Source organism: Chinchilla lanigera, unplaced genomic scaffold, assembly GCF_000276665.1.
Source record: "Chinchilla lanigera isolate Chin_1 unplaced genomic scaffold, ChiLan1.0 scaffold00044, whole genome shotgun sequence".
In the NCBI taxonomy this organism is placed as follows: Eukaryota; Metazoa; Chordata; class Mammalia; order Rodentia; family Chinchillidae; genus Chinchilla; species Chinchilla lanigera.
The window spans coordinates 9939019-9955403 of record NW_004955445.1 but is presented as its reverse complement, the minus strand read 5'-3'; the positions used below and the strand labels follow the sequence as shown (position 1 = coordinate 9955403).

Sequence of the window (16385 nt, the reverse complement as noted above, 5' to 3'; positions counted from 1 at the left end):
TGGTTTCCTTCTGTGACCAACCTTCCTGCCGCCCTGGGCTGGAGATGAGGTCATCCTGACACCTCTCTATGGCTCTGCCGGCCAGGGGACCTCACCCCTACCCCCACCAATGGGATTTTTAAACTCCAGGGCGGAAACCCTGACTGCCAACCAGTCTGCCCCGTGACACTCAGCTGCCCGCCCCACTCATGAGTGCTTTCGAGGCCTCTCAGTGCGGCAACTGTGTTATTATTTGAGACCTTTCTATTAAGTGACTTGAAAAAAAGCCCTTCCTGTCAACCCAGGTACCTGCGTGAGATTATCGGTACAACATATTTTTGGATGTACAATACAATGAGTCTGTAAGTACTGAGATCAGTGTCAGGGGGAATGCTGAATTAATCTGCTCTTTTTATCACTGCTAGGGATGGAACCCAGCACCCCATGCACTAGACAAGCCTCCACTCCCTGAGCTACATCCCCAGCCCAATTTGTTCTAATGGCCCGAGTCAGAACCACCATTATCTACGCGGACTTAGCAGGTGCTGGGGACTTTCAAGATTCAAAACATGACCCACTTTGTGGCTTTCCCAGGGCATTTCCTGCCCCAGGCCTGCTGCCGGCAGGAGCAGGTACACACCGTGGCCCTGCGGGACAGACTCCTGGGGCCCCCACTTGGGTGGCATAGAAGGCACTGCTTCTGATCAATAGCTAATGAGATGATGGCTTCCTATGTTTTCTTAAAACTACAGGCAAAAAGTCTGTGGTGGGAGGGCCTCCTCGGGGAAGCAGCGGGAGGTGGTTTGGGACACAGGGAGAAGCAGAACCGGAGCCGGTAAGCTCAGGGTCCTGATGGGAATCTACCTAACCATCGTCTCTTTCCTGGATCTCTGCTGTCGACTCCTAAGTGGTCTCTTGTTTTCATCCTTATCTATTTGCTACTGTCTTGACTTGGCAGCCAGTGGGCTCCTTTGTACACAGCATAAAACCCAAAGCCCTCCTGTTGGCCTAGAAGGAAACTCACCCTCCCTGGTGTGGCCCCTGCCCCTCCCCCATAGGCACACCTGCTGCACCTCCTTCCTGCCGCAGGACCTTTGCACCTGCTGTGCTCCAGCCCCGACTCCATTTCTCACTGTCAAGACTCCCTAGATAGCTCCTCCCAAGCTGCGCTGATGAAAGTCACTCTATCCTCCCCTTTCTGGCTTTGTACTGCTTTTCTTGACACTTACGTATGAGTAAATGATGAGAAAATGTTCCTAGGAGACTCACAGACTGTGGAGGGCACCTACTGCAGGGTGAGGGGTGGATGAGGAGTCCAGGGCTGTCTTTGAAGCGTTTGAAAATTTTCGCATAGGGCTGTTTGGCTCAAGGAGAGCTGACTACAAAAGTGCTAACAGTGTGAGCTCCCGCTGCTCGTGGCCTTCCCACCCACACCTTTTATCTGGGAACAGATAACCTGGCAAGGAATGTTCCAGCGAGGCCTCTGGGCGAGGACCCCGGCGCTGCGGAGATTACGGAGCCTTTGAAGGCTGCACAAGAGGGCAGGATCCGGAGGCCACAGCCGGACCTGCCCACGCAGCGTGTATTCCTGGGGCTGAAGAAGCGGTTACTTGCCCATACTTTGAAAAGCAGCACATTTTCCTAGCGCCCCATCACGACTTTAGAGAGCACCCGGCATCTCTGCAGTCACGAGCTCCTTCCTCCAAAACACATTAAAAATGATGCTGCACGGCTGTTTCTATAGAAATGAATATATTAATACCCCGTACCAAAACATTTCTTCCCATCTTAAATTTCCTTGCTGTATTGATTTTAAAAGCATTTAAGACATTTTTCATGGGCCCCTAAAAGCATCCTGGGTCATCAGCACTGCTCCTGCTGGGCCTAAGGGGAAGAGAACTCTGGAGTTTCTGTACAAAGTTCTTCTAGTTTCTTCTTAAAAAAAAAAAAATTGGGAAATCTGCCTGCGCTGGGTGCACGTCCCCTCCTGGCACAATCAGCTGGCGCTGGGAAGCAGCCACCCTTGAGGCGGCCGGGGCTCCCCTGTCACTGTAGACCCTGCCACCCCCGTGAGCCGTGAGCTTCCAGCTGGGGGGCCCTGTCGTTCCGTGACCACACAGGCTGCTGAGTCGCTGCCCACAGAAGGAAAGAGAGGCAGAAGGTATCTCGAGTCCACAGCTCTATCACAGTGCAGCGGGGAGGCCTCGAGTTCCCAGCAAACGTGCAGTGCAGCGGGCAGGATCTCGCGCCTGGTCTCCCTGGGGGCTCTGCAGGGGGAAGAAGGCGATGCCGTGGTGTCTGCGATGACCAGCACACCAGCCTCTCCCTGCATCGGCGCACATGTCACTTGCCACTTTCTACCTGCGTCTGCCCAGGGGCTTTGAGCTGGGCTTTTGTTCTTTCCTGGGGTTGAGGGGCAGGATGTCCAGGCCGCCTGGCAGTGGCAGGTGAGGGGAAAGGGGACGTGACACTTCCGGCTCAGGCCCGTCTTCCCTGCCTGCTCAGATCTGTACACTGACAAGGATCGGCTGCTGAACATGGATGCGGGTATTTCACACACATGTGCACACGCGCGCGCGCACACACACACACACACACACACACACACACAGGCATGCCTCAGATCTAGGCTAAGGCACCTGTGGCTTTTGGGCACCAAGGAACCCTGAATCAAGAGACCAGAGCAGGAGGTGTACGCTGCTTTCAACTACCTACTTCCCTTGTGCCTCTGTTTCCCTCTGTCACAACAGCACATGGATAACTAGGCACGAGGTTCTTTTGACTATGAAATTTTAGGATGATTCTAGAACACTGTATCGCCAAACCCAGCAGGGTGGCAAGGGCTCTAGAGGACAGAGGCTGGAATTTGAATTCTGATCTTTCTACTTCTTGTGAAGCGGATAGATTGTTTCAATGATTTAATGCCTGTACCTCAGTTTCTCCATCTGCAAAGTGGGGAGAGAAACAGTACCTCTTCTTTAGGTTTGTTCTGAAGTTTAACTGGGAAAAACATAGTTTAATGTTGGGTGTAGGGAAAGCACCTAACTCATATTAGCTCTGAAACCTTTCCATGACTATAGATTCCCAATCTGGTCTAACACAGACTTCACACATGGAGCCCCCTGGGTAGACTCCTGCTTGCCCAAAAGTACTGAAAAACTGGAATTGCTAACTTTTTTCTTCAGGCAGGTTTTACATCAATCCACCTTCCCTGCTTTGCTTGAAAAAATAGAAAAAAATGTGGCGTGGGTGGGCCCGCAGGTGGGCAGACCTGAGCACCGGGACGCACGTCAGAAGGGCCCTGCATCCCCGCCTGCTCCTGCGCAGTGCTGGCCTGGCCCATCCAGAGCGGCTGAGGCTGGGGGCACACAGCTCTGAGTCCAGGACCCCTGGCTGATTCTTCTCCAGCTGAAGGAGCAGCTGACGCATGCTGGGAAGGGACTGTTCCCCCATGGCAGACAGTGCGGCAGAGTGGCCGGGAGGGCGGTGGGTTTGGGTCCAGGCCCAGCAGAGCCTTTGCTGGTAGGGCAGGCGACAAAGGGCCTGAACTCTGGCCGAGGGCAGGAAGCACCTGTGTCCTGCGCCACCTTGGGGCTGCTGCCGGGCTCGCCAGGCTGGAGCTCACTTGGTGGCCCCTCAATGCTCCCTGGAGTGTCCACGCTGCAGTGCCATCTGTGTGGGGGCCTGCTGCCCCAGGGGCACCTGCTTAATGGCCACCTTAGGAGAGGTGACTCTCCCAGAACAGCTCTGTCCCCGTGGGAGGCCAAGAGGAATGTCTGGAGGACAAAGGGCGGTAATCAGAGGCCACATCGGGCAGCGGGACTGGGCAGTGGTTAACGCCATGCTCACTGCCGCTGGTGACCATGACCCCTGAGCCTGTCATGGTCCAGGAGAACCGTGCTGGGTTCTCAGGTGAGGTTTCCTCCGATGGTGCACAGGGAGATGGTTCCTGACTCTTGGCTGGTGCAAAAGGAAGTCCAGCACGATAGCTGGTTTTAGCTGTGAAAAGCCGAGGCTCGCTCAGCTTTGGCTCTTCAACCCACTGCTGGAGAGAGCACGCTGCTCTTTGCTTCTCCGCCACCCTCTGCTGGCCCTGGCTGCAGAGGCTTCTGGGAGGAAACCGATACTGTTGTTCTCGGTGCAGATGGGCGGGGGCATGGTGGTCAGTGGGACTCAGCAATCCCTGGCCCCCTCCTCCCAGAGAAAATCCACCAGAAACATTGATTGCTCCTGACCTAACACTGCGGTCCTTGGCGATTGGTCAACACGGTGGGGTCCAGACGTTGTCCCGCTTTTGAGGGGTGGGGCTCGCAGCCACTGGCCTGCAACGCGGCTTCACATCTGTCCGAGGCCCCTGTCTCCCTCCCATCCAGTCTCTGCACACGGTACCACCTGCCCACTCTCAGCCCTGCCCTCCGGGTCCATCAGCCTCTGTCTTGGGCAGTGCCCCACTTGGACAACTGCACTTCACACTGCCCTGCCTGTTCTGCTCCTGTACCCAGGCCGCTCCTCTCCACCAGCAGCTGGGACAAGTTCCACGTACCCAACCTGCTCAGGTGACTTTCCACGTACCTCGTGTGAAATCTAGGTCCACTCACACGCCTACTTTGGTCTGCATGCCCCCCCCCGTCCTCTCTGCCCATCCCCACCCCCTGCCCTTCACTCCCCAGGCCCTGCTGCCCCCGCTAGGCTCCCTGTTGGGCCTGTCGCTGCCCCCGTTGGGCCTGTCGCTGCCACAGGGCTCTTGCGTCCTGCCTGCAAGGCCCCTTCCCCGGTTCCCACCTGCAGGTCTCAGCAGACGCAAACGTGCTACGCCACCCTCGCCGGGACCCTCACTCTCCATCGCTGGTGTGGCCGGGGCCCCAGACCACTCGCCAATATCCGTTTCCCCTTCTTCCTGTTCCCAGGCCCTGCTCTGATCCTGAAGTGCAGGGGCTGGCAACAGGGCCCGCAACCGTCCCTCTGGCCGGCAGGATCTGCTCTCCGACCCCAGGGAAGCCCCGGCAGCCCCTGGCTTAGGCTGACGCTGTCCAGTGGGAGGTGCCGGAAGGAGGCTGGCCTAAGTGGAAAGCGCAGTTGGGCTCCGGACTCCTCCATCTTCCTCCCCGTGGTGTCCACAGGGTGGCCCTGCACTGGGTGGGTCTGTCATCAGGTTCCAGTAGCCACTCACTCCGTTATCCCCTTGGTCTCGAGGTAGGAGTGACCCTCCGTCAGTAACTAGCCTTGGGGGCACCCCATTATCCCCACACCCTAGCACAACACAGTTAAGCCCCCCTGAGTAATCCAAACTCGTATGTGCTCACATTCCTTGGAGATCACGTGGCCAAATAATTTCTGTCCATGTTGCATGTGCCTTGTGGGATGAGGTCTGTAAAGAGTGCTGACTTCACTTGAAGGTCCACTCCTTTTGCCCTTCTGCTTCCTCTTTCCTGTTGTCTGGAATGTGCCTGTGACTGCTGGAGCTCTAGCAGCCATTCTGAAGCACAAGGTGACCTTGAAGATGAAAGCTACACAGTAATAATGATAAAGCAGACAGAGAGCTTGGGTCCCTGATAACCTTGAAGTCATGGTGCCAATCTTGAACTACCAACCTCCAGTTAATTTCACGTGAGCAAGAAGCAACATTCTACCTTGCAGAAACAACCATGACTCTCTATCTTCCTTTACAAGGAGCCAAATCTATTTCTGATATAATACGTTCCTTTCAAACTCAAGTGATTCCCCAAGTGCTGCTGAAATGAGGTTAAAAAAAAAAAACAACTTGCAGGAATGTGCTTAGCAAGAACACCACCAGGGTGGGTCCGAAGGAGGCTCTCTTCCTCTGAGATAACCTGCTCGCACATGTTTTTCTTCTTTGAGTGAGTGGTGGCAGCAGGAATGCTAGGAGGTGGGAACTCGCAGGCTGAGCTGGAAGGCCCTGGAGCCGAGCCGGTGTCTGGAATCTGGGCACGCTGTCCTGGGCCAGCAGCCATCTGGCCCCTGTGGAGCACCCAGCCTGAAGTTCTGAATCCGCCTCCTGGCTATCGCTCTGCAGGGCAGGGTGCGGTTTCCTTGTGTTCGCAGATGGGAAGAGGAAGACGGGGCTGCCCAGAAGCCAGCCAGGCCGTTCTGTTCAAACCTGCCTCGCAGCCGCCTGAGCTGGGGCCACGGCCTGCAGGATCGCAGGGTCCTCTGGGAATCCAGACCCTTGGGCCCAGGAGAGCACAAACGAGTGCTCAAGGCCTGCTGAGTTCCCAGCTTCTCGAGCCGCTGCGTCCCCTTGGACAGTGCCTTGTGGCACTGCACGGGTGCCTGCAACTTCTCAGACCCAGGCCTCCGCACCTCTGGAAGCAGAGAGGTCACCTGGTGGGCTTTCAGGACGAACGCTGAGGTCATCCACACCTCCTCACGCCCGCTCTGCATAGGGCGCAGCAGCACGTCTCACCACCTCGGCAACATGCGCCGCTCCTGCCGACTCTCCCCGCTGCTGAGCCACCAGCAGCTGGTGCCCGGACCGTGGCACAGGCCTCTCTGTGGACGCGTCTCAGCGCAGCCCTCCAGTGCGTTCTCCAGGGAGCAGCCAGAGGGGACACAGTGAAAGCAAAATCGGGCCCTGCCCTTCCTCTTCCCAGCATCCTCCACTGCGGGCCATGTCACGCACCCTGCTCTGCAGAGCCCAGCGGACACTGCCACCCACTCTGACCCCTCTCCGGCTGCTCACCCTGCTCTGCCACTCTGCCCTGGTCTCTGATGGCAGAGCTGCCCCAGGGCTCCGGGCTGCTGCAAATGCTCAAATGTCCCCTTCGCAGTGAGGCCCCCGCTATATAAAGTTGCAACTCTCCCCCCTCTGCCCCCGGCTCCTCGCCTGATCCCTCGCCCTTGCTTTGTTCTCACCACTGGTCACGCTCTTATATGCTGTTGTATTGCTTGTGTATTCACTGTTACAGTGGAGCAGAAGCTCTGTAAAAGCAGAGATTTTGTCTGTTTGCTGCCGGATCACCAGGGTACACAGCGGGTGCTCACTAAACACTTGGGGAACAGATGAGTCTGCGCATCCTGCTGCAGAGATGCCATCTGAGAGAGGAGCATCTCCTGCATGCGGCCGTACACCAGGCCCTCCATCGCCTCTGGCGCCAGCTCCTGTGTTCCTGCAGGGAACCACGTCTACCCCAGTCCCCGTGCTCATGGGTCAAGGGGCTCCAGGGATGTGCAGTGGTCCAGGCTGGCCACCCACTGTGTTACGCCTCGGAACAGCTCAGCGTGGACCAGACATTCCACAGCGCATCAGGCCCGAGAGTCACTTTGGGGACTTCCATTGGCATCTGGGGGAGACAGCCTCTGTCTCTGCCCAGGCATGGCCCACGTGGTGCCCCACAGGCCTGGCCATGCCAGAAGTGCCAGATGGCGAGCTGGCCCAAGCAGGGAGCCAACTTGGAGGAAAGCAGAGAGCAGGTAATTCAAAGGCAGGTGACATTCCTAGATCCAACCACACCTGAAGCTCAAAATATACTTGCACTTTTCATATCCTTGAGTCAAATAATTTTTTTTTTTAAGTTTGTTGGCTCAACCCCGCTTGAGTTTCAAGAAGTCGCGTGTAACAGAGAAGATCTAGACTGGCAGAGAGGGTTGGGAGTCACGGTTTTACATCCGCTTTGCAGCCCTGGCATCCTTTGCCACCCACGATGACACAACTCTGCTCCCCATCCCACGCGCGTGACAATGGCAGAAGAGCCGCGGCAGACTCATGCACGCCAGGCTCGTGCTCCTGGCATTGCTGCCCGCGCCTGGCCAGCTTACCCTGACCACATCGGCCGGAAGGGGACTAGGGTGACCTTGCTCTTCCAGGCTATGAGACTCACAGGGAAAACTCACTCTTAAATGTAACAGTGTAGACGAGTGGCATTCCACAGTGCCGGCCTGGCAGTGCTACAGGAGGAAGGCTTCGGCAGCAGTGAGATCAAACCCTCTCCCTCTCTCTCTCTCTCTCTCTCATGTGTGTGCATGTGCGCGCGCGCACACACACATACACACACACACATAGACACGCCTTAACATCCAGGATGCCCAGGAAGAGCAGGAAGACACATTGCCACCTTCAGTTTATAGTGGGTAAACAGAGGCACAGAGAAGTCAAGTAACTTTCCCAAGGCCACACAGTGAGTAGCAGAACAAGGATGTGAGCCCGGCCGATCAGCCACTCAGTGCTCACCCTACACCCTCACTGGGGGTTTTATTTGCATTTGAGGATGTTCTGAAAGGTGAAGAATTTCTTTCCAGGTATAACATGTTCTCCGTGGTTCATCCAGCTTTGGGGAACAGAGCCGAAGTCTGACCATCTAAAGAGCCCCGGGCACAGGCCCTCAGGAGAATGAGCAGGAGAGCAGCCACCTGAGATTCTGGGGCCCGGGGTCTGGCTGCACCCCCAGCCCCGAGGCACAAGCCCACTGCCGCGTGGCGCCCACGTGCGTGTGTCCCGGGACAAGGCAGTGGCCCGGTGCTCGTGCTCTGTCGCCATCTTGCTGAGGAGGAGTCTTGGGGAGCTGCTCTTTCACCTCAGCCCCTGCCTCTGAAGCTGCTCAACCTCAGTGATAGAGACACCGGCTCGTGGGAAGCAGCGCTCGCTGCCATTTAGAGGACACCGCTCAGCTTTCCAGGTACTCAGCTTTGCAGTGATCGCTGACCCAAGCCAAGGGACACCGGCTTTTCCCCTACGGTCAGGATGCAGAGCTCCCTTTTACAGTAACACTGAAGCTTTGCAGTGGGAGCCAGCTGAAGGAGCATCTTGAGAACCAGGGTGTTGCAGAGAGACTTGTGTTGCAGGCCCGGACCATGCCCGCCTCCTGCTGCCTCGGCCTGCCCAGCCCTGGCAGCTCACTAAAAGTTGGGCCGCATCAAATTAAACCTGGCGGAGTCCCCAGGGCCCCAGCCTCCTTGACCAAAGGGCATCGTGAAACAGGGTCTTGGTTTCTAGGCTTCTCCTCTCTCGCTGCCCAGGGTGGAGAAGCAGCCATGGGCCTGCTGGTCCCCAGCTTATCCAAACTCAAGGGTTTCCCTGAATGCTCTGCAACTATACCATGCACTCGGGCCACTCAGTGAGTGGGAAGCTGCAGGGACAAGCTCCCCGGGGCACGTGACACTTCCAAGAAAGTCCAGGGAGCCAAATGCACTCGAGGAAGGGAGAAAGAACCTTCCATGCTACAGCCCCCGCCCCCAGCCCTGCAGGTAGGAAACCGGACGTGCCCTCTTCCTGCTGTGTGCTGCGCCCGGCCTCTGAAGCAGACCTAATTAGGGTGGACGGCTGCCCTCCATGCTGGGACTGGAAGAGGCCTGGACTGTCTCTGCAGAGAAGCCTCCGGCCCGGAGAACTGTCAGAACTGCCGCACGGATGAGCAGAAAATAGCAGATGATAAATTTTTTAGGACCACCCTCTGCTTGCCAGTTGTAGCAGACTGTGAGATAATGTGTTGGGCTTTTTTGGAACATGCATTATTGATCTGGGTCTGTCTAGTGGTTTATAAAAAGCTCATCAGCCCCCTGACTACCCTTTCCCGCCCCTTACCTCCTGAGGAAGCTCGGCCCGCTTCAAAAGCCGGGTCTGCTGGGGGAGGGAGGGAGGGAGGCTGGCTCGTCCCGGAGGGGAGGACTGGCAGGCACTCATCTGGGCCAGCAAGTGCTCCTGTGGGGAGCTTGCACACCACCGAACAGAGGGCCCTGGTCCTACCATATCACTTCCTGGAATTTATCTTTCCCAAACCGTCACTCTAGTGTGCAAAAACACAGAGAAAAGATAGTCCCAGCAATAGGATTTGTAACAGCAAAAAGAGAATAAATATGCTAGCGATCTGGAAACAACTCAGTGTCCATCCCAGGAAACTGGTTAAGCATAACGGTGAACACTGTGGGCTCTGGGTTCAAATCCTGTTTAACTGCATACTAGTGCAACCCTGGACAAGTGCCTCCACTTCTCCATACCTCAGTTTCTCTGTTTGTAAAACCGAGAGAACGATTCTCTGCATTTAAAGTCAGCTGTGGTTTGGCTTTTTTTGTCTTTTCCTCCACCCTCACCCCCCACAGTGTCTTTCCTTCTGTTCACTTATTCTGTTGGTTTTATTAAGAGTCACAAACATAAAACTGCAGGCAGATTCAGCCATGAGGTGCAGGGGCTCACTCATTATTACCTGCAGGGTCAGGCCCCAAACTCAGGGGCTGCCCTGATTCTTCTCTTTTGCTTAACCTCCAATCCACCCGCCTGCTCCCTTTCCAAACAGACAGCCAGCTGGGCCTCGCCCCGCCAGCTCCGCGGCGCCACCTGGTCCAAGCTTCAATGTGAAGCTCAGTTACGGCACCAGCCTGCCCTGGGCCCCGCAGCCTCTGCTCCTCCTCCTGGCCCCCCAATCTCAGCGTAAGGGCTGGAGAAGAGTGCTGGGACCTGGATGCGGTTGTGGTACTTCTCTGAGGAAGGCCCTGCTTCTGTGTCCATTGCACTAGGTCCCTCACCGGGAGCCAAGTCAGCTCTCGGCCCCTCTCTCCGTGAATGGCTTGCGCCCTGCATGTGGGCTCCCTGGCATGATCCCTGTCCGCTCCCCAGCACCTGGCACGCTGTGTTACACAGAGCTGCTTCACGAATGGACATCTGGGGCATCTCGAATTCCCCAGCATCACGACAGAACAGCTCGAGGGGCCACACAAGGTGAGACCAGGGGCTGCCCGCGAATACAGTCTGTGAAATTCCACCAGACACAAAACTCACATTCTCACGGCCACAGTCTGCAGACTCCCTGTGGTTATCAAATGTACCTCGTTCTGATTGCTGCCGGGAGACGGGGATCCTACGTGTCAAACTGTCAATAAGGCTCCGGGCTCTGGTTGCTTCCTGGCTGCAAATTCCTTTCACACTGATAAGCTCCCCGAGAAAAATCTATACTTGTGATCATTAATACAAATCATTGCAAGCAGTGACTGGGTTTTCTATAAAGAACCTTTTGGATAGCTAAAGACAGAATCAGGTTGCCAGCAGCAATATTCTGTTGTCCTCTGAGAGGGGACGGAGGCAAAGGGCACGCCTCTCGCCTGATCAATGATCCATGGTCCTTAGCACAACTCCCTAGCGCCTCGAAGATCTCCATCTTCTCTGTCCACTCTTGTGTTCTACTTCGCTTCTCCAGGCTCCAGACACATTGGCCCTTTTGGTCCTGCCTCTGGACCTTTGCACATGTTGTTCCCTCTGCCTGGAACACTTTACTCTAGATTTCCATACCACTTTCTCACCTGACGATGATAAGGGAAATATAATTCAAAGGAGCAGGAAAATGCATATGGCAGGCAGCATCCAGGGCAGCAGCTCCAGCACAGGTGGTTACAGAGCACCTGCAAGGTGACTGTGCCCTCCTGAGATGCGCCCTACGTGTGAAACCCGAGGCAGATGTCAAAAACTAGCTAAGAGCATGCAAAATACTTCCTAAATATTTTTTATACGGACTACAAGTTGAGGTGATACTAGTTTGGATATACTGGGTTATTAAGATGAATTCTACCAGTTTCTCTTTACTCTTAAGCAATGTAGCTGCTAGAAAGTGCAAAATTGCATTTGTCATTTGCATCCATGACTTGAATTACATAGTCGTCCCTCGTTCTCCAGGAGGGCCTGGCTTCGGGATGCCCCTCCGGTACCAAAACCTGCAGATATGCAATCCCTTGCACAGTCGGGCATGGTATTTGCATAGAACCCTTCGGCCATCCTCCATATATGTTAAATCACATCTAGATGACTAGCAGTCTCGAATCCAATGTTAATGCTAGGCAAATACTTCTGTACTGTTTAGGGAATCACGCCAATGGAAAAGATCTGTACACCTTCAGTACAGATGAAATTTTTCCCCTATATTTTCAATGCACAGTTTGCTGAACCCACATGCGGACATGGATCTGGGGGATACAGAGGTTTATTTCTATGGGAAAGCAGTCATGTAGGGTTTCAGTGGAGAGATGGGACCCATAGAATCAGAAAATTCAAGGGGAGAAGACATGGGATAAAGAGAAAGACAGCTGCAGCTGGGAGAGATCCCACAGGTGAGCAAGTGACAGAAGCGGAATTTGACCTTGGGGGCAGGAGGTCTGGCTGACGGGACTCCAGAGGGCCCCCTCTTGTCAGCAATCTCCTGCTGCTGCTGCTGAGGACCAGGTGGGAGGAGAGCCCGAGGCCTTGCTGAGGAGGGCGGAGGTCAGAGGATGCTTTAGGTGGTGGTCCAGGATGGGGCTGGCTGGGGAAATTGCGTGAACATCTCTCCTCTTTGTGATTTTGGGGAAGTTCAGGAATGGTTCCGCATTAGAAGACTAGAGACTCCTTCACCTTGAGGATGGGCTCTGAACCCACAACTTGGGGGCCAACCCAAGAGGGTGCCGGTTCAAAAGCACTCAGAAGGGAGCCCTCGTCTCCCCGCCTGCCCTGCCCCGGGCGCCTCTCCGGAGCCCCGAGACGCTCTGCGGGTGGGGGGCGCTTACCCAGCTCCACGTCCTGGTCGTCAGTCAGCACCAGGATGATGTTGGGCCGGATGTTCCTGCGGTCCCTCTGGAAGCGGCCCTTGAGGCGGTGGTGGGACAGGAGGGCCGAGCTCCCGCCCAGCAGGGAGCAGACTGTCGTGGAGAGCAGGCAGAGCAGCAGGCTGGGGGGCGCCATCTTCATTTTTGGCCAATCCGTCACGCCTCTGGGGATGCGGGGTCTGAAGTTGCGTCTTGGGGATCTTATCCTTCTGCCCCTTCCCTCCTGATGCACCACCTAGGGGCGAAGGTCAAGAATCGGGTCATGGTGTATGTCCCGCTCGTTCTGCACGGCGGCTCGCCGGTGGCTGGTGTAGACCATGAGAGTCCTGCTCAGGGCCACATCAAGCAGACACCAGACTTGGCTACTAAATACTTGCAATTGGCATGGGGGCAGGGGCAGACTGGCAGCAAAGTCCCTGCGACCCCTCTGAACTCTCCCCAGGGACAGCTTAACGTGTGGGTGGCAGCCCAGACCCTGGTCAGTGACCAGCCCAGCTCTGAACGTTACCTCCGTCCTATCCAACAGACCGATCCAACAGCAGGCCAAGCAGTGGCTGGTCCAAGGGGCCAGGGACATTCCTGCCAGCTTGGGGCAGTGGACGGTCCCTGAGGTGTGGACCCCAGGCAGGAAGGGGCACCTGTAGGCTTTGGGCTGCACCACCTGCTGACTCCCATCACAGACCAGTTCCTCCTGGGCTTGGTGTGCCCACCAATAACCCAGGGAAGAGCCTCAGTTTCCCCATGAATAAAAGAGGGGGACATGGTCATTATGAACTCAGTCCACATGAAGATGTAGCAAAGCCCCTTGGCAAGAGATCGCAGAGCTGGACTAAATGGGTTCCCTCAGGTTTAAGTTACAGAAGAAACAAAATGACAAGAGAAAACAGCGGGCTACAAGGGAGAGGGAGAAGAACTGCGACGTTCTTCCACGACCTCAGTCACCGTCTCGTCCCCAGGTCAGACCAGGCCACAAGTCCAGCTGAGGGAGCGGAGATGGACAGCAGACGTGGCCAAGTGGGTCTCTGATCTGTGCTCCGGCTCTGCGCTCTGCTAAGGAGTCGGGACGCCAGGACGCATCATCATGGCTGTGACCTTCAAGGAGTCTGGTCCCTGTTGTCGAGTGGAACCCGGCCACCACCACAAAGCCTGGGCTCGGGGCGCTCAGCAAGGGCTCCGGGTCCTGCAGGGGCTGCGCTGCCTGTGTCCTCTCTCCTGGGGACAGCAACAGCTGCTGAGGTTCTCCCCACTGCCCCGCCCCACTCTGCACTCTACTGGGGGGCAGTGAGGGAGACCTCCCTCCAGTGAGGGTCAGGTCACGGAGCAGGATGACAGCCGCTCCCTCCCCAGGGCACCCGCGCCTCTGCCTATGACCAGAGAGCTGCTGTCACCCTCCTGCATCTGGTCCCCCCGCCCCAGGCCCAGGGTCGTAAGGGTTCCTCTCTGCTGCTGGCTCCTGTGCTGCCCCTCCCCTTGTCTCGTGGTCTGCCTCTCAGGGTCCTGACCCAGGCCTGGATGCGGTGCGAGGCTGCCCAGGATGGCCTGGTCCCCTCTGCCATCTCCTCCTCCCGAACGGTGGCTCTGCACACCTGGGACGGGCGCCAGGTCATCCCTGCAGACGCCAAGGTGACAGCCCACAGACAGCCCTGGGGGGTGCAGTCCCAGCGGGCACCTGCGCGGCTGCAGCTCAGGGGCCACCAGGTGGTGCTGGGTAACAGCGTGCACTCTGGAATTCCTTCCAGAGCGATTTCGAGTGAGGAGCTTAACAGCTCTGTGCCTCAGTTTCGTCAGAGGCAAACTGGGTGTGGAAGATTTAAGGAGTCCCCGCAGGACACTGAGGCAGAGCGCGGGCCCTGCGGCATGGGGCTGTGGTCACTCTCCTGCGGGGTCTCCTTCAGGCCCACGTCAACCCCCGGCAGATACCATCACCTCCTCACCCCAGCTGAGGAAACCCCGGCTCAACCACTGTTCTGCAAGCACCCGAGAAGCCCTGTGCCGCTCCTCACCTTCAAGCTGGGTGCCCAGCTCTCCACTCAAGCAGCGCCCGCCTTCTGCGCCCTTTGGTGACTATTTGCTCACTGCACTTTAAATGGTCTTATTTGAAAATAAAACTACAAACACACAGTTTGGAAGAATAAAACATTCTATCTACCCAAGCATAAATGGAAAATGGGCATCGCTTCACGTGGAGCTAATCACATAAATAGAGTCGAAGAAAGCTGGGCTGCGGCGGCCCCGCGCCCTTCTCAACACTGGAAGCCAGGCCCCCGGCTCTCCACTCGGGTGCTCTCGTTAGCGCAGATTAGCAGGTGCGGAAAGGAGTCGGCAGCACATTAGCACCATCCCAGACTTCCCGCTGCGGGCAAGGGGCGGCGCTGAGGGCTGACAGGAGAGACGCCGGAGCCCACCCCTTGGTGTGAGAACCCCCCATGACGACGGGATGCCCTCAACACACACTGGGATTCTCTGCACTCGAAGCTGTGGATGTGCTGATTGCACTTCCACGTTCCTCCAGCTGCACAGCCACGCAGAGAGGATAACACGCAAGGGAGATCCCCAGGGGTGCCCTCCACAGGCCGAACCTCTCCCACCACAACTAAGAACAACAAATGCTTCCTGAGAGCGCTTGGTGCCCCAGCCACTGCCTGAGCATCTTACAGGTGTCCACCTGTTGTTTATTCATTGATACTAAACCCATTTAACAGATGAGGAAGCCAAGGCCCAGTCACCATCATTTCCCCATGAGATCACGTGGCAGAGAAAGGTTCACATTCATCTGCCTGTTCAACAGACCCCCTGGAGGCAAATCTGGGAGCAAGTTCCTAGGAACACTGTCTTAGTTACTCTTCTCTCGTTGCTGAGAGAAAACACCTGACACCTGAAGTGAAAGGAGGAAAGGTTCATGTGGGCCACAGCTTGTAGAGATTTCAGCCCATCATTGGCTGGCTCCAAGGCAGGGCAGCAAGACAGGCAGGCATCACAGAGCAGGAACAGCTCATGGCGGGCAGAAGGTGGCAAAGCAAGCAAGAGACAAGCCTCTTTCCGTCCCTTCTATTGTATCCAGGCTACTGGGACTAGAGCAGTGCCACACCAATCAGTGGGCTGACTTAGTAATCACCTACCTTTAATCCTAGCAGTGCACCATGAATCAATCACACACTCTAGGTTCAGCCACCTCTGAAAAAGCCCCACCTATGACCGCATGAGGCTTTGGGGGCCATCGAGACACACACCATAACGAACACCCTGGCTTTAGTTTCCTCCTTTGCCAAATAAGGCAGCAGGTGGCCAGGTGTTCTCTGAGGGCCTTTCTGGCTTGGGGGCTGCACTGTGTGGGTACGGCGGAGCCGGAAGATACAGTGTCTTGGGAGTCCTGGGCCAGAGCGCTATCAGCTGGGTTTCTGGGTTCCGGTCCCGGCTCCCTCCCTCTTGGTCCCCCTCCTCCGGAGGGCCTAACCTGCCAACAGGACGCCCTTCCTTCCTGCGGATGGAGTCAGAGCTCCGCAACCAGGGCGCAGGGTAACAGGAGCTAATTATTTCATCAGATCAAGTCATCAGTGGGTCGATTTTTGATGAATTCCCCTGGCTCAGACTCATCCTGGCCTCGTGCCAGCCTCTCTCCGGATGCTGAAGGAATCAATTAAAAATGACACAAGGGATTCTGCACGCGCCCCCTTTCCTTCTTAGTAAAACATTCCAAGTGGCTGTCACGGGAGTCTGTGGTGAATCGCATAGTGCTGCTGATTAACACCTGAGCCACCCCACAGACACTGCCTGTCCTACCCGCTCTTTGGAGGTCTGTCCAGCACCTCCTCTTTGTCCAGTGCTTTCTCACAGGACTCAGCGAAGGGCCCCAGACCAGCAGGACATCTCTGGGCGCAGCTGATGTC

The 16385-nt window shown here is 56.2% G+C and overlaps 1 protein-coding gene across 1 annotated transcript in view; it reads right to left on the bottom strand.

The window, feature by feature from the left end:
- The window catches only part of Sulf2 (sulfatase 2), a gene marked incomplete in the record, with an annotated part of 101020 nt that overhangs the window by 65088 nt on the left and 19547 nt on the right, over positions 1-16385 (bottom strand). The window contains 1 exon segment of the mRNA XM_013518265.1: positions 12460-12733. Within this exon segment, the coding sequence (XP_013373719.1) occupies positions 12460-12733 (274 nt within the window).